At 49.1% G+C, this 19,152-nt stretch overlaps 1 protein-coding gene across 1 annotated transcript; it reads left to right on the top strand.

Annotated features, from left to right (window-relative positions):
• The first annotated feature begins 5,346 nt into the window (after positions 1 to 5,346).
• Positions 5,347 to 9,318, top strand: LOC144889748 (uncharacterized). Its single transcript, XM_078770936.1, has 2 exons — positions 5,347 to 7,159; positions 7,725 to 9,318. Exons 1-2 carry the CDS (start codon positions 5,399 to 5,401, stop codon positions 8,733 to 8,735), a joined length of 2,772 nt encoding a protein of 923 aa, XP_078627062.1. The 5' UTR covers positions 5,347 to 5,398; the 3' UTR covers positions 8,736 to 9,318.
• The last annotated feature ends 9,834 nt before the right edge of the window (positions 9,319 to 19,152 follow it).

Below are 19,152 nucleotides of genomic sequence, written 5' to 3'. Positions count from 1 at the left end.
TCAAGAACGCGGCCCAGGCGTTCCAGCACTTAATGGACGGCATGCTGCGCGACCTGCCATTTCTTTTCGTCTATCTGGACAACATCCTCGTCACCAGCACGTCCCGCGCCGAGCACCTCCTCCACCTCCGAACACTGTTCGGTCGCCTCAGCGAGCACGGCTTAATTGTCAACCCAGCCAAATGCCACTTCGGCACGACGACCGTTGACTTTTTTGGCCACCGCATCACCAAGACCGGGGCTGTGCCGCTGCCGACCAAGGTCGAGGCCATCACCACGTTCCCGCGTCCCCGTTCCATCAAGGCCCTACAAGAGTTCCTCGGCATGGTGAATTTTTATCACCGATTCGTGCCCCGCGCTGCTCAGCTCATGCGGCCCCTTTACGAGGCCCTCCGGGGCAAGCCGGCCAAGCATGACATCGTTTGGTCCGCGGCCATGGACGCGGCCATAGCGAGCGCAAAACGGGCCCTCACCGACGCAACGCTGCTGGCTCACCCGGTGCTCAACGCGCCCATTGCCCTCACTACGGACGCCTCCAACTACGCGGTGGGCGCCGTCCATGAACAATGGGTGGACGGGGTTTGGCAGCCACTCGCTTTTTTCAGCCGGCAACTCCAGCCGAACGAGTTAAAATACAGCACGTTCGACCGCGAGCTGCTCGGTCTATTCCTGGCCGTTCGCCATTTCCGACACCTCCTGGAGGGCCGCCCGTTCACGGCTTTCGTCGACCACAAGCCGTTGGTCTATGCGATGGCCAAAGTCATGGAGCCATGGTCGGCCCGCCAGCAGCGCCACCTCTCCGCCGTGTCGGAATTCACCACGGACATCCGGCACGTCGCCGGCAAAGACAACGCCGTGGCCGACTGTTTTTGTCGGGCCAGCGCGAACGCGGTCCACCTCGGCGTGGACTTCGCGCTCATGGCGGCCGACCAGACCACCGACACCTCGGTGCAGGCCCTCCGGGCGGCGGACACGGGCCTCCGCCTGGCCGACATCCCCTTCGCGGGCACCGTCCTGCTCTGCAACGTCTCCCAGGGCCAGCCTCGCCCCATCGTGCCCGTTTCCTGGCAGCGCCGCATCTTCGCCTCCATCCACGGCCTTTCTCACCCGGGCCGGAAAGCTTCTCAGAAGCTGGTGTCGGCGCGTTTCGTCTGGCACGGCCTTCGACGGAACGTCTGCGACTGGGCCAATGCCTGCACGGCCTGCCAGCGGGCCAAGGTCCACCGCCACACCCAGGCCCCGCTGGCACCTTTCACCGTGCCTGCACGGCATTTCGACCACGTCCACGTGGACCTGGTGGGTCCCCTGCCCCCATCGCGGGGGTTCACCCACCTGCTCACCATGGTGGACAGGTCCACCAGGTGGCCGGAGGCCGTGCCCCTCACCTCCACCAGCACCGCCGACGTGGCGCAGGCGTTCATCGCCACCTGGGTCGCGTGCTTCGGCGCACCGGCGGACATCTCGTCCGACCGCGGCCCACAGTTCACGTCCGAACTTTGGGGCGCGGTCGCCCGCTCGTTGGGGGTCACGCTGCACCGCACCACGGCCTACCACCCCCAAGCCAACGGGTTGTGTGAGCGGTTTCACCGCTTCATGAAGGCCGCACTCATGGCCGGCCTTCAGGACGACGGTTGGACCGACCGGCTGCCGTGGGTCCTTTTGGGCCTCCGCACGGCCCCCAAGGAGGCCCGATGGGCGTCTGCCGCCGAGCTCGTCTACGGCCAGCCGCTCCGCGTCCCGGGCGAGTTCGTGCCCGACGCTACCAGTCCCTGGTCCGCCGCACACCAGCGCTCGGACCTCCAGGAGGCCGCCCGGCGATTTGCCCCCGTGCCAACGTCCCGCCACGGTGGCCCCCAGTCGTACGTCCCCCCAGCGCTTCACACAGCGGAGTATGTCTTTGTGCGTCATGACGCGCACCGGGGGCCACTCCGGCCGCCGTACGACAGGCCCTTCCGGGTCCTGCAACGGGGCGACAAGTCCTTCGTCATCGACGTCGGCGGCCGGTCGGACCGGATCTCTGTGGACCCCCTCAAACCGGCGCACATGGACGTCGACCGACCACCACGGTTGGCCCTTCCTCCGCGGCGAGGCCGCACCCCGTCCACAATTCCCCCCGCTCGACCACCCACCACCGGATCGGACCCCCCCTCCCCCCCCACGACCCTCCAGTGGTCGCTTCGGCCGGGTCATCCGGACCCCCCTTAAATTGACCCTGCCGGTGCAGGTCGATTCTGGAGGGGCGTGTGTAGTGGTTCCCGCTGAATGTACACAATCGCCTTGCACCTGCCAGGACGCGGCCAGGGCGCGATAGCCATGCCGGGCTCGTCCGGACGGGCCCAGACGCGCCTCTCCTGGGCATGCCCAGACTCGCTGTTCCCGGGCACGCCTGAACCTCCCGGGCACGCCCGGTCTCGTCTTTCCCGGGCATGCCCGCTCTCGCCTTTCCAGGGCTTGCCCAGAGCGCCCGGGCACGCCCAGCCTCGACTTGCCAGGCCGCGTCCAGGACGCCCGGGCATGTCCAGACTCGCCTTTCCAGGGCTCGCCCAGAGCGTCCGGGCATGCCCGCTCTCGCCTTTCCAGGGCTCGCCCAGAGCGCTCGGGCACGCCCAGCTTCGACTTGCCAGGCCGCGTCCAGGACGCCCGGGCATGTCCAGACTCGCCTTTCCAGGGCTCGCCCTTGACACCCGGGCATGCCCGGTCTCGGTTTTCCCGGGCAAACGCCCCGGCATAAATGTGTATATATATTGCTGCCCGATAAACGGGCTTGTGAGAATACCTGAGCTGTTTTGTTTCAATAAAGCAACTCGGACGAATTCCGTCTTTGGTCGCGTCAATTCTTTCGACTCGCGTTGGAGCGCAGCTCCTTCAAGGTAAGGTTTAGTGACAGAACTTAGCGAAGATCTACTGTACTCTAGGTACCCCATAAGTGTTGAGTTAAAAACATGACCCTTCCTGGTGCTAACATGGCGTTTTCCGTCGTGAACTTTTGAAACTCGCTCCTTCTGTTCAAAACGAAACTGAAAGTGAGGAAGCCCGGGGTGTGCTCATTTACCAAGCAGCTAGCTAGCGCTTGCCAAGCCAGAGGTTCATTAATAGTTTTGAATTGAGTGCTTGCTCGAATGTTTAAACCACTTGGTGATCTTGTTTTGAATTGAGTGCTTGCTCGAATGCTTAAACCACTTAAACCCATTGGTACGCAATTAATAGACAGGATGCCACTGACTTCAAACAGTACATAATTAATAGGTATATTGAAGACTCATGGCTGGAGAAGAAAAAATAGTAGTTTCTTCTTCTTCAAACAATAACAACTTCTGGCTGGCAGACCGTAAGACCAATCATGTTGAAATTTGAAACATGTATTCCGCTTTAAGACGACTACATTACGTTGAAGTTTCACATCGATCAATGAAGTGGTTCAATAGATAGAATATTTTAAAGATTCTCGTTCAATCCAATATGGCCACCAAACCATGTGACTTGTGAATTATTCAAGGACACCATGATATCCCTGAGGCATGGGGAACATATGTGTGAAGTTTCCATTGTATCTGCTCAACCGTTCTGGAAGAGTGGCTTTTTAAAGGTTTATTCTTCAAAAAATCATATCTGCCAAACCATGTGACTTATGACGTCATGTTTGTGGAACGTTTTATTCATCATGGGTATGCGATTATGCATGTAATGTTTCACCTCAATCTGTTCAGCCGAAAAAGGGTTTTTGCTGGTTTTTAAGGCTTTTGTGGTAAAAAAATATATATATGGCGGCTGAACCACAGACTGATGACGTCATTATTATTTTTTGTCTCCACCAATTGATCGCAAGATGACGCTCTCGAAATTTCATCCTGATCGGATGAAATTTTGTACTTGTCGAATTATGACATCATAATGTAGAGACCTATGACATTGTCATTAACATATTGTATTCCCCATAGAGATTTCTTTACAATGAGTCATGTCTCAATTTTTTATATGCAGCGCTTTCGGAGATATAGAGGGGCAAAGTTTTTCGTTTTTTCAAAGATGGCACCCTATCACGTGACCTATGCCATCATAATTATCATTAATAAATTCTACAGGAGAGGGTGCAGCTATGGTGAAAATTTCCTGTCAATCGGACCAACGGTTGCAGAGAAAAGCATACTAAGTCTATGTGGACAAACAGGCAGACAATCAAACATGCAAACGTACCCAAATGCAATACTCTCTCCTATGGTGAGGCTAAATATATAATTTCACTTTTGTTGTATATTAGCGGAATCCCCACCCCCTTTGTATGTCGAGTTTAGCATCATTTGCTGAAAAGAGTGGAATCTGTATTTTGCAAGAAGAGGTTAAAGGGTTCTAGAATCTATATGGTCTAAAGGTCTAAACTAAATGGTATGTTCCAATTGTAGTTGGTGTCTAAGGGGTCGAAAATGTCGAATCTCTCAAGCACGTAAAAAGGGTATAAAAAGGTCCAAGTGGTCTAAAGCTCAAAATTATCAAGGGTTCAAGCTGTCTAATCAGTCTGAAGGGATCTAAATTGTTAGTCCTTGAGCCAACCGGCCATATTTTGAAGTGAATGCTCCGGCGGGGGGAGTAATTCTCATTATGATTTTCCATTAGACCAATGTCTCAAGTGTCAGAAAAGGTGTGATGGACATCTGAGAACGGTAGCTTAGTGCCCGGATGGACGCCATCTTTGAAACCACCCAGCTCGAAAATGCCCATTTGGTGGGGTACATTGTTGCACGTGTATCTGGACTTCTATACTAGCTATCGATGTGCGGTTGACGACTAAATATACGTCCGATGTGTACCGTCTAAATAAAAAATAATATGAAGCATTTTGTTTTAGATTAATTATTATAAAAATCAATTATCGAAAAAAAATCATATATTTTTCAATATTTTATTATTAGACTTGTACTTTTTTTAGTGAAACAACACTGGTATGATTTTCCAAATTATGCATTGTGCTACACCGTTTATCTGTCTATAAAAATAACTCAAAAACTAAAACATATCATCCACCACGAGTGTACACAAAAAATATATGAAAAGGCATGCACTTTCCACAAACCGAAACTATGTCAGTTGGAATTTCCCGCCGATAATCAACCCACAGAACCCAGTGCCGAAAGTGACGTCAGTCTATTCTATATCTATATTCTATATCTCAGTCTGAGATTTGTTGCGGTGACCTGATTAATTTCTGAGGGGGGGGGGGGGGTGGGTGGCTTAAGAACTAAAAGTGAACATGTTAGATGGCGCCACATACAACTCTATTATAGAGTTGTATTGTGGCGCCATCTAACATGTTCACTGACTTGGATGAGTATGTCTATGTAAGCTGGCGAGCTTTTCGGATATCGGAGTAATCTAACGTCAGTCTTTTTGTTCTTTCAGCTGAGATGGCCGGTGTCGAGGCGAAACGGGCGAAGATTGAACCTGAGTCCGGAACGTGCATCCTGTGCAGCAAGAAGTCGCCACTCTCTGAACTAAGCAAGGCAGCGGGCAACAGTTCTTGGAAGACATTGTGTGACGCAGCCGCAGTTAGAAACTTTTATCCAATTCTAAAGCTAGTCCAAGAAGGCGCAGTTGAACTTCCTAATATTCCAATATTATACCATAGGGCTTGTAGATCAGACTTCACTCACAAAAACCACCTAGCTACTTTGACCAATGCAGCTAGAAGTTCTTCAGTTGATACTGGCGATGCGGTGCGACGGCGATCATCACGGGAAGAGACAGGATCAACTTCAACGGTCTACGATGATAAATGCATTTTTTGCCAGCGTGCTTCAAAATTCATAAAAGGCAGTCGTACCCGTGAAACAGTTGTCTTGGCTGTTGAACTTCGAGCAGATAAGACAATAAGAGATGCTGCGACAGCTCGCAATGATGAGAGAGTTTTGGCATTGACTACACGAGATATGGTTGCAGCTGAGGCTCACTACCACTTCTCCTGCTATAGAAACTACACACGGCCCCAAAAACCTCAAGTAGAAACTGACATTGAAGATAATATCGAGAAAAAAGAAATGATACGATGTATATTCAATTTCATTCGCACTGACTTGTTCTTGAACCCGAGGATTGTTCCAATAGTTGATGTTGCAACAGATATCCTGTCTTCAGATACATTTTCAGTTGATGTTCGTGACTCCATCAAGAAGAATCTGCAGCGCACATTACAAAGAGAGTTTGGAGAATCGCTCATCTTCTTCAATGTGAAACACCGTGTATACTTGATGCCCGATAATCTGACAAAGCGAGAGATTGCTGCAGAGTGCGTAAACCTGAAAGCAGAAGTGAAAGCATTTGAACGAACGGACGGTGAAAGTAACATTGTGCGTGCAGCTACTTCACTGCGACACCAGATCAAAGATGCTCATTACAATGAACGTTGGCCGCCTCAGCCAGCAGAACTCACTTCAGATTACGTGAAGATACCAGATTCTCTTCGTGTATTTCTGCATACTTTGATTTGCGGGAGTGGGGGTAGCTCTGCGCGTGCCGACACACTGGTATGGTCGATGGCTCAAGATATCATCAATGCTGTACACCGGGGTACCATCAGAACATCGAAGCATGTCCTACTTCCGTGGGTCATGAAAACGCTCACCGGTAATACAGAGGTCATCAGAATATTGAATCGACTCGGGCACGGATGTTCGTACACAGTTCTGGAAGAAATCGAGACAGCGCTATGCATAGACAAATTAGCAAGTGTGGAGAAAGATACAGTACCACTTCCGTCACATGTGCACCCTTCGGTCCCGACTGTATTAGCATTCGATAACATCGACAGGCTAGAGGAATCGCTGAGTGGTGGCGGAACATCGCATCGCGTCAACGGTATCATCGTCCAACCGAAGTCGCAGTCGTGTTTGCCGCCCCAACCTCCATCGGCAGTATCCAAAGCAGATAAGAAGCGATCTATCCCGTCATCCAGCGATTTAGTTCCAATATACAGCGGTGGGAAACGAGAGGGCCCACCTGCAATCAAGCCTGCAGATCTTTCTGACACTCTTGCAGGCGCAACATCCCTTGCGCAGCGCCGAAATCACGTATGGATTATGACTCGCATGCTGGAACCATGCGACCAGACAATCAGTTCGTGGACTGGTTTCAACATCATGACTAGAGATCGTGTTCAGGTGACGGAAGATGTAGTTGGCTACCTGCCGACTATAAACGCGCCTGCCACAGATATGGCAACAGTGCAAGAAATCCTCAGAGAAGCTCTGAACATCATGTCATCACTTCAGCTTGAGCGTATACCGGTGGTGCTAGACCAGGCACTATTTGCTAAGGCGACCGAAATAGCATGGAAAGATGTCGATCGATATGGAAGAATCGTGCTCATGATGGGGAACTTCCATACCATCTGTAACTTCATGTCGAGCATTGGGAAAATGTTTGGAGATGCAGGCCTTCGGGATGTAGCTGTTGAGTCAGGAGTAATCGCTGAAGGTTCCATCAACAGGGTTCTGGAAGGCAAGCAATACAACCGTGCTGTGCGACTCCACAAGTTGATGTACGAGGCACTAATGCGCATCATTTGGAAGGGCTTCCAGGTGTGGATAGAAAGCAATCATCCTGACAAGGAACCCCAGATTCGAAGCACTGACCTCAAAATTCGCAGCATCAAGGAGGATGTTTGCCACGAGACTCTCGCTGCTGCTCTCGATGATGAACTGGCGGCGTCTCCTTGCTTGCAGCCAGACAAAGGAGAAACTGGTTGTGTTTCTGGCGGAGTCGTGGAAACATGAAACAAATCGCGAAAAGCTAGGCAACAGAACACTGTATGTCACCTGTGGTGAAAAATGTCTGGTACTGACCCGCGATAGGTGGAAGTTGGTGCAAGCACTCGAATGTAGCCACGAGGAAGCAGACATGCGTATGTTTCTCCACGCAAAGCACGCCGCTACCCACTACAAGACGATCATCTTAGTGGCAGATGACACCGACGTTCTGATCATCAGTCTTCATCTCAGCAGAACCATCGATAGTCAGCTCTTCATCAGACGAGGAACAAAGGTTCGAGTCAGAATGATCGACGTTGGAAAGTTGGCTGCGGTATTGGGGTCTGGAGTTTGCAGTGCATTGCCAGGGCTTCATGCATGGAGCGGGTGTGACACTGTGAGTGCTCTGGCTAGCCAAGGAAAGATAAAGGCTTTGAAGCTTGTGCAAGCGAATGAGCTGTATCTTCAAGCATTCACAGATCTGGGATCTTCGTGGAATGTACCAACAGACGTCTTCAATAGCATTCAGGCCTTCACGTGTCAGCTGTACGCCAAGAACACGAAGATCGTCGGTGTTAATTCGCTCCGTTATCACATGTTCTGTGCAAAGAAGGGCCAGATCGAATCTGGACAATTGCCGCCTTGTGAAGACTCCTTGATGCAGCATACGCTTAGGGCCAACTATCAGGCGGCTATCTGGCGACGCAGCCTTGAAAACCTACCAGACGTCCCAACACCATCAGCAGGACATGGTTGGGAACTCGATGATGGCGGTTCGCTCACAATCCGATGGATGGCGGGTCTACCAGCTCCAGATGTCGTCTTGAATCTCATCTCATGCACATGCAGAAGGACGTGTCGACCGTCAGATTGCTCCTGCATACTGAATGGGTTGAAGTGCACTGTTGTGTGTAAGCTGCAGGGATGCTCCAACATGGTGCAGGATGATGCTATCGTGGCTCAGGATGCCAATGACTCTGATGGCGACTCTGATGATTAACTTTGTGTGCACTGTATATTGTATAGCATATGTTGTTCTCTATTATAATGCAGGCCAAATTGCCTGAAAATCTTTATAGACAGATAAACGGTTTAGCAAAATGTATAATTTGGAAGATCATACCGGTGTTATTTGACTAAAACATGACATGTTCAATGATACCTCCGCTTGCTTATTAGGAATATACATCGTATGGTGTTAAAATCAGCTCCATACGTCTTTCCAAACTCTAGTAATGAATAATTAATATAATTGGCGGCCATTTTGAAATCCAAGATGGCCACCAAAGTGCAGATTTCCTATGTAACAATTTCCGCCTGCTTATTAGATATCGTATGGTGTTAAAATCCTCTCCGTACGACATTCCTAACTTGCGTTATCGTCAGAATAGATAATGCCAGCGGCGGCCTAAGTCATTTTATGCCTCTTTACATTTATTTGTTGTAAACTCGTGGTGGATGATATGTTTTAGTTTTTGAGTTATTTTTATAGACAGATAAACGGTGTAGCACAATGCATAATTTGGAAAATCATACCAGTGTTGTTTCACTAAAAAAAGTACAAGTCTAATAATAAAATATTGAAAAATATATGATTTTTTTTCGATAATTGATTTTTATAATAATTAATCTAAAACAAAATGCTTCATATTATTTTTTATTTAGACGGTACACATCGGACGTATATTTAGTCGTCAACCGCACATCGATAGCTAGTATAGAAGTCCAGATACACGTGCAACAATGTACCCCACCAAATGGGCATTTTCGAGCTGGGTGGTTTCAAAGATGGCGTCCATCCGGGCACTAAGCTACCGTTCTCAGATGTCCATCACACCTTTTCTGACACTTGAGACATTGGTCTAATGGAAAATCATAATGAGAATTACTCCCCCCGCCGGAGCATTACTTTTGGTCTGGCTCAAGGACTATGTGTTAAGGTTTAAGGGTTATAAAGGGACTTAAGGGGTGGAAAGGTCCAAAGGATATAAATGGTCTGAAGGTGTCTAAAGTGTCAGAAGGGTCTTGGGGTCTTCGAGGTATTAAAGATCCTTAGGGGTCTTCTGGGTATTTTGCATCATCGGGATCTTTTGGGGTCCTCAGGGTCTTTTGGGTGCTCTGGGTCTTTGGTGTCCTCAGGATATTGGGGTATTTTGGATGTTTAAGGGTCAATGGGTTCTTAGAAGTCTTTGGGGTCTTTGTAGTAATTAAACAGTATGTAATTAATAGTCACATGGTTTCATGGACTGTTGGATGGCTTCACGGAATGATTGAGATTTTCAATTTTGCATAGTGATATATATATTTCCATATTGGCAATGGGTTTCTATATTGGCAATGTACATTGGCAGTGGGTGCTTGTCATGCAGGGGAAGAGGGGGGGGGGGGGGGGGAGGGACATGGCCTGTAGAATGGGTGGAGATTGTGGCACAGACACAAATTGACCTTTATATACAGTGCCTAAAAAAAGTCTACACCCCTTTCAAAATTTTCACCTTTTGTTGCCTTATAGGCTGGAATTAAAATGCATTAAATCAGACGTTTCCACCGATATATACACATCGTGACCCACAACTTCCAAGTGAAAAATAAATTCTACAAATTTCAAACAATTCGTTAAAAATACAAAACTAGATTATCGTGGTTGGAAAAGTGTCCACCCCACTTATAATAGCAATTGTAAATGAACTCAGGTGTAACCAATCACCTTCAAAATTACACACCAAGTTAATTGGCCTCCACCTGTGTTTAATTGCAGCGATTATTTCAGAATAAAATCGCTGTTCCTGGAGGTTTCCTCTGCTGGGTAGTGCATTTCACAGCAAAGACTCAACCATGAGCACTAAGGAACTTTCAAAAGACCTCCGGAATAAAGTTACGGAAAGGCACAGATCAACAGATCAAGGGATGGGTATAAAATATTTCAATGCCCTTGAATATCCCTTGGAGCACAGTCAAGCCAAATAATAAGAAATGGAAGGTGTATGGTACCACTAAGACCCTGCCTAGATCAGGCTGTCCCTCCAAACTGGATGACCAAGCAAAGAGGACACTGATCATAGAGGCCACCAAGGGGCCAATGGCATCTTTGAAAGAGCTACAGGCCTTTATGGCAAAGACTGGTCACTGTGTGCATGTGACAACAATATCCCAAACACTCCACAAGTCTGGTCTGTACTGTAGGGTGGCGAAAAGGAAGCCATTATTCAAAACAGCCCACCTTGAGTCCCATTTGAGGTATGGAAAAACCACTCTGGAGATTCTGAAACTATGTGGCAAAACGTTATGTGGTCTGGCGAAATCAAGATGGAACTTTTTGGCCTAAATGCAAAACGTTACGTTTGGCACAAACCCAACACAGCACTTCACTCAAAGAACACCATCCCTACTGTGAAGCATGGTGGTGGCAGCATCATTTTATGGGGATGTTTTTCATCAGTATGGACTGGGGCACTTGTCAGGATAGAATGGAAAATGGATGGAACAAAATACAGAAAAATCCTAGAGGAAAACCTGCTGTCTTCTGCAAGAAAGCTGAAATTGGGACGGAAGTTCATCTTTCAGCATAACAATGACCCGAAGCTCACAGCCAAAGCTACACCGGAGTGGCTAAGGAACAAAAAGATAAATGACTTTGAGTGGCCCAGTCAGAGCCCCAACCTAAATCCAATTGAAATTCTGTGGCATGACTTGAGGATTGCTGTCCATCAACGCTCCCCACGCAACTTGACTGAGCTTGAACAGTTTTGTACAGAAGAATGGGCAAATATTGCCCAATCATGGTGTGCAATGTTGGTAGAGACCTATTCCAAAAGACTCACAGCTGTAATTGCTGTCAAAGGTGCTTCCAAGTATTAACTCAGGGAGGTGGACACTTATCCAACCAAAATAAGCTTGTTTTGTATTATGAATTAATTTTCTGAAATTTATAGAATTTTATTTATACATAGAAGTTGTGGGTAACGATGTGTAAATAACGGTGGGAAAAGTATGATTAATGCAATTTAATTCCAGGGTATAAGGCAACAAAAGGTGAAAATTTTGAAAGGGGGTGTAGACTTTCTATTGGCACTGCATAGATAGCCTGGCATGTATATATATATATATATACTGTTATGGACTTCGGTTTCGGCACTCCCCTTACCGAGGGGGGGGGGGGGTTTAATCCCCTCGTCTTTTAAGCTGGCCGTCCGAGTCCTGGAACTATCCCGCTTCTTCGTGGGGTGAGATTGGCCGAGGTGATTGGTCAAGGGAGTCCCGTACACCTCCGCCAATCTCTCCACGAAGCCGGTGGATAGCTCCGCCCGAACCCCGGATACGATGGTATTTGCCGAGCGGTGTAGCAATCTGGAATCCACGCCGTTTAGCAAAGACTAACCCGATCCTGACGTTGTCGAAATCGTGCCATAGGTGTTCAATGATGGAAAAGACAAGGACGATCGGACGAGGAAGAAGAAGCCAAAGTAAGGAAGAACAAATATTTATTATTACTATACAACCAAAGAAGAAAGAAAAGAAATGGAATAAAAGTAATTTGCAGGGAAAGATGGACACAGAGCAACTTATACTTATACAAACTTACTTAAAACCCCAGACAAGATAAACAAGACAAACTCACGTACACGAATGGATTGAATGGCAGGGATGGTATGGGAAGGGAGAGAAGAGTCCAGGCAGATGGTAGCGTCTAGGTCCGGCTTCAGCTCGCGGTCCACGCTCTGGGGTCGAGGCAAAAAACCCGGCAAACAGCCGGAAGCTTCAGCCGGCAGCTCCACGTATTCGGCTTCACCGGCAGCGTTCTCCGCCTCCTGCGTCTGTGAAACTCCGTCGACACCCACGGGACTCTTGTACGGTTTCTCTCCCTGCGGACTCTCACTCGTCTCAAGCACCTCCCTCCACAGAACTGAGGTGGGGGTTTCCCGCACTAGGTTTTATAGGCCCCACCTTAGAATCTTCTTGAACCTCCTCGATGTTTATTTCTCCGCCCTCTCAAGCCAAACCCACTCCTTCTCGGTTGGTTGATCGGGGCTGGCTCACTCCTCCTCCTGATGACAAGGTGGGGCCACGCCCTTCTTCCCCGAGTTAGAGCACATGGCATGGCGGCGAATGCAGTTGGTAATGGGGCAATGCAGTTGGAAATGGAGCAATTCAGTTGGAAATGGAGGCATGCAGTTGGAAATGGAGCAATTCAGTTGGAAATGGAGGCATGCAATTGGAAATGGAGCAATTCAGTTGGAAAGGGAGCAATGCGGTTGGCAATGGAGGTTTTGGACAATTGAAAGGGGATCTATCTTATTTGATTTGGTGCAACGCAATGAACTAGTGGAAAAACAGAGCCTTATACTGACATATAATAATGAGATAACTATTGAGGGAAGCCTATTATTTGCTATGTGATGCGATGGACTAACTAAGGTGCAAACAATTAACAGCCAATTAAGGGGAAATGTACACAGGGAGTTATTAGGGATTTTAATACTAAATTTGATAAAGTGAAGGTTCTAAAAAACCGCAACACAGCACCTCATTCCTCACGGCACGTCTCGGGCCGATAAAACTTTAACTTAATGTGACACGCAGGTGTAACACCCTCTACTATTAATCTGACCCTGAGTGCGACAATTTTAAAACACAAATAAATATGTCCCCCTGTTGCGTTGCACCCTACCTAACAGATTCACACCCACAGGATAACCAAATTGCGGAATGGTTTCCAAACTATACATGTACGGTGGGGAGCATTATTTACAAGACATTATTTGGTATTTTACAAAACTCAACCCAGGACCTGTGATTTTCTTTTTCAGGAGACACAAAAAGAAAATCCTGTGGGAGGGAGGAGACAGCATGCACTGCATCGACGCACCAGCACCAATAAAGAGCACCAAAACACCAAAGCACAGTCACGCACCATTCAGTGCGACATTACACAATAATAATAAAACACAACTGTTGGTGGTCTTCTTCTCGTTCTGCTCTGCTGGTCCGTCGTTCTTCCTGATGTTGTCTTTCTTCATGTTGTTCTTTGCTTGCGGCCTATTTGGTGGTATAAAAAAAACAAAAACACAGCACCACAACAAGGGCACCAAAGTGTCCACTTTTTAATTATGGCCAGCAGGGGCCGACAATGGGTGGTTCACCCGTGGGCTTGGTGCCACCTCACCGAGGTCCGCAAGCAAGATCTCCCTTGGGCCATCGTGGCCGGTCCCAGCAGAGGGGCTAGGCCCCAACACGTGGGGTCCATCAGTGGTGCTCGGCCACAGTACTGTGGTCCATATGGTGGTGCTCGGCCACAACAACGTGGTCCATAAGTGGTGCATCGATGCAAGCAGCTGGTTGCGGGGATCCGGGCACACAGACGCGGCCTCCCGCATGCTCCCCCTCATTGCCCAGAGAGCACGATCCATGGGTCGGGGAAGGAAGACAGAGATGGCCGCGTTAGCGAGGGCAAGGGCGCAAGGGTACACATCAATCAAGGCAATGCAGAACGAGGTGCGCACGGAGAGCGAAGTGAGAAAGCTCGTCCCTACCGTACGTCACCCCCCCCCCCCCCCCTGTCACCTACTCCACCCTTGCCCTTACCCATATTTACAACAATTTACAATTCGTCTCTAGCGTCACGTCTTCCCCATCTCTCCCCTAATTCAAATTCGTACCAATCCCTCTAACCAAATTTGCCGTCACCAATTCGTCATCAATCCCTCTTACCAAATTTGCCATAAATTCAAATTTCTCATCAATCCCTCTTAAGGAGGAAGAGATGGAACAACCAGTACAATGTCACACCCACATCATGATGCGTCTCACATTTCCAAAACATCTGCACAAAAATAAAACAACAAACCATGGCACGGTGTGGAGTTTTGTCACCTCAGGTGAGTGGATGTAGATGGTGCGAGGAGATTTCAATCCTAACTACTTCCTAAATGACATTAACACACTTTACACTACCCGGGGTCTTTCCCCGCCAATCCATTGGCCATCTTACACTCTATGCAGTTTTAAGAACCAAACTCCCATTGACCAAACTGTGGTGCCCATCAATTTGGGGTCTCACTCCCCCAAGTTTTCACTACTGTGCCTTCACACAATTTCGGAGCTGGGTCGTGTGGCTCTACCAGCAGGTCTACCTACCTGCACACCTCCGCCACTGAAGTCGCCACCCGAGCTTACCATGCTCCTTACCACTACCCTAAATCGGGGAAGGCCCCTCCTGGCTCTCTCACCCCTCTGATGCCCTCTCTGGCATTGGGCTACCCGGGTCCTTCTCCTGGATCCTCGGGCCCTGCTGAACACTACTCTGACTGGCTCCCAGAGCCTACCTGCGGCCTCACCTGGCCGACAAACTACCAGTGGCGGAGTGCCCGAATAACCATACGTACCAATTAAGCCCACACGCCCAGCCATTTCCACGTCACTAATGCACCCATCCAAACACCATTCTTCCACACACAGCACAGATGCCAATATCCAACCACAATTTACCTATACCCTCTACCTAACTCTTAAACTACCCTCCCCGGGTATTCGTGATGGGGTCCATCCTCCCCATACACTCCCTTCGCACCAACCACTCCACTCCACATTTTCCACCATACTCACTCTACACCATCCATTCCATACTCCATGTCATACTAGTTATGTCATTCAATCATTTTCCATACAACACACAACCATTCTCCATACACCTGTTCACTTGCACACCTGTGCAATCACACCTGGTGCCACCTGCACCCTCCTTCCTCCCAGGCTTCTTCATTCAATACAATGCACTCACCCACACTCACAATACTCTGCTCAATACTCTTCTACACACACACGGCACCATTCACGAGCATTGCCTCATTTGCTCAATATGCTCACCAGCAAAAACTTGCATACCAATTCCTTATCCAATAAACCACAAACACACTGCATCATCTAAGCTGACTACTCCCTTCTGAAACTCGCGCTTCCCAGTCGCCCCTTATACTATTGCGCTCCATCGTCGTTATAATCCATCTAATCTATTATACGTCCCCTACTACAGGTATCATGTCGCTACTTAACTCTCCTGTCACCTTCGGTCATTTCTCTAGATTCCTATACATTATCCAAACCCTCCCTCGGCGAGCTTACAGTGCCAAACCCCATAACTAGTGCTCATGTGCCCCGGGATGCGAGGGATGGTGGATTTGCCATCCCTCCACCTCCGGCATCTTCCATTATCAATTTTGCCCATCAAATTCCGATTCTTGCCAATCCAAAATTTGCCAATCACCTGCCAATCATATTTTCCAATCATCTTACCCATCAAATTTTTCCAATCACCAATTCCCTATCCCTACCAAATGTCCATTAACTGGAGCCTCGGTGCGTCTTTACATTCGCAAAGCTCGGTTTCGCCAAGCCGAGCAATGAACGTGGGTGGTTCGTTTACCTGCAGGTGGGGTCCGTCCGGCATTCACGATTCTGGGGAGGAGGCATGCTCGGGCCGAGTTTCCACAGCCCATCGCGGCGCGGAGCCTTGCGGTTTCCGGCCCGATAGCTCAATCTCGCCCGGCCGGAACGCCGCAACCACAAGGGGGCACCGCTCCGGTCCCTCCTACCTGCCGTTGAACCGGACCGGTCACCTTGCCCGGCGAAGCCCGGACTCGACCGTGCGGGGCTGGGCCAGGCCTGGATCGTGCACGACGCTTCGAAGAGAAGCGACGCAGCACCGATCCGTGCCAAGCCTCGCATCCAACAAAGCACACCGCGCACCGAGTGCTCGCGTCGGCTATCCGTCGCTCTAAAAGCTGCCCCGGTCAACGTCGATGCATCCCGGACATGCTCACACCACTCGTTCCGTTTGTTGATCATACATCCTATGCACTTCGTCAATTCCACCACCGTACTCCCTGTTACACACCACACCTCTCGCGCACCTTCTCCCGGTACGTACTCCGTACCACTCATGGGGGTGCACTCTTGCATCCACCCACTCACGCGCTTCAATGGGCTCTCCCGCACCCGCGCCACAACCAACTCAGGTGTGCGTTCTCGCACACGCTCGACCATTCCAGGTGTGCATTCTCGCACCCGCTCCACCACCAACTCCCTCTCCGGGTCACTCTCACCCTCGCACGTACACTCTGTATCACTCTCACTCTCTGTGTCACACTCCGTACACTCCGACGTGCATTCCAGCTCACACTCGGTTTTACTCCCACACTTTATAACACACTCACTCGCCGATGCACACTTTTTCCTCACACGAGTGCCAGTTTTTCGTACACCACGCACCACGGACCTCTCACAAACGCCCGGGTGCCATATCGACCCCAATCGCGCGACAATTCTTTTCGCGCCAAACACTTTGCTGAAAAACCTCTTAGCACCATACACAGCCCTTCTCACCTGGGGGATTCTTCTTCCTCCTCGCTCCGACACCTGCAAATCTTTATAAGGATTAGCGAGTACGGCATCAGGATGTGAACTTAGACTTTGTACAGTATCCATCACTTCCTTCAATTTCCGGGCTACCTCCGTCGTCTTTTCAATTTCAACTATACCCATTATTTCTTTGTTCACCTCGACGACCGCTGGCTTTATTAAAATTCCCTCTTCTACCTAAGCGGTCGCCGGCTTCTCCAAACCCCGGGTCGCGATCTCTATACCCGTCTTTTTACCCGCGCTTTGCTCCGCCTCGCTCAACCCACGCTTCTCAATCCGCGTTACCTCGTCGTGCACCCCCGCAACCCCTTCGCTCAACCTGCGGTTAACCTCCCTCTCAGCCTCCCTTACCTCATACGTGGCCTTGTCCCTCGCCAACCCCTCATTTACTTCCCCGGTTTTGGTTACCCAAATCATTTCTTAATCCACCAATTTGGCCGCCCATTTGCTCCCCAAATTTACTTATTTGCTCACTCATTGCATCCAGTTTTTGATCCCTCCATACCATCCATGCCAAAATTTCAGCCATACATGATTGCAATTCCCCTGGTATCGTGGGCTCGGGCATCGCGACCATGTGCGAGGCGCCATTTGGTGCTGCTGCAACCTCGTGCGCGAGGCCGCCATCTTGTGCGCCTGAAACCTCCACTACCGCATGCGTATTGCGCTCCTCCTCTCTCTCTCCCATCTCCTCCCTGGGGTCCTGGGTCGACTCTACCCCTTCTTCTAACTCCCCTACCGGCATCCGGTCACCTTGATCATCCATGGCATGATTTTAAAATTTAGAATATTAAATAAAATTTTGGCCACTCGTAATTTTGAGTGCGTTAAGCGCACTTCGGGTCCGAATCCCACTCCTGACACAAATTGTTACGGACCTCGGTTTCGGCACTCCCCTTACCGAGGGGAGGGGGGGGGGGTTTAATCCCCTCATCTTTAAGCTGGCCATCTGAGTCCTGGAACTATCCCACTTCTTCGTGGGGTGAGATTGGCCGAGGTGATTGGTCAAGGGAGTCCCGTACACCTCCGCCAATCTCTCCACGAAGCCGGTGGATAGCTCCGCCCGAACCCCGGATAAGATGGTATTTGCCGAGCGGTGTAGCAATCCGGAATCCGCGCCGTTTAGCAAAGACTAACCCGATCCTGACGTTGGCCAAATCGTGCCACAGGTGTTCAATTATGGAAAAGACAAGGACGATCGGACGAGGAAGAACAAGCCAAAGTAAGGAAGAACAAATATTTATTATTACTATACAACCAAAGAAGAAAGAAAAGAAATGGAATAAAAGTAATTTGCTGGGAAAGATGGACACAGAGCAACTTATACTTATACAAACTTACTTAAAAGCCCAGACAAGACAAACAAGACAAACTCACGTACATGAATGGATGGAATGGCAGGGATGGTATGGGAAGGGAGAGAAGAGTCCAGGCAGATGGTAGCATCTAGGTCCGGCTTCAGCTCGCGGTCCACGCTCTGGGGTCGAGGCGAAAAACCCGGCAAACAGCCGGAAGCTTCAGCCGGCAGCTCCACGTATTCGGCTTCACCGGCAGCGTTCTCTGCCTCTAGTCAGGGAATATTGCAAAAATCTGGGAACAAATTCCTTACCAAGAAATTTCTTCACCAATGTGTTTGTAAGGGTGTCCACTAACACATTTCAAAAAGTTTAAATTCAAGTCCCCTAGGGGAACCCGTGACAGGGGTCAACAGGGGTCAATTACCTTTTTTAAGATCAAAATTTTCTTATATTTACATTCTGGGTCACAGTATCTGACAGGAAGCATCAAAATTATTCAAAGTAGGCTCATTTTAAAGCTAAGAACATATCTGACATGGTGATACCTAAAACAAATCAATATGTTAAAAGGTTTATACAATATTGAGAAAAAAAAAATTGTCATTTTTTGGGTAAAAATTAACTTTTCTGGTCTACAATTCGTCTTCTAGGTAGATACCCCTTCGTTTCATTTTTCTGAAAGTTTCCAGCAAACTGCCCAAGATA

Source organism: Myxine glutinosa, chromosome 1 (genome assembly GCF_964187855.1).
Source record: "Myxine glutinosa chromosome 1, kmMyxGlut1.1, whole genome shotgun sequence".
Classification (NCBI taxonomy): Eukaryota; Metazoa; Chordata; class Myxini; order Myxiniformes; family Myxinidae; genus Myxine; species Myxine glutinosa.
The sequence above is the reverse complement of the archived record's forward strand: the minus strand, read 5'-3'. Positions and strand labels throughout refer to the sequence as shown.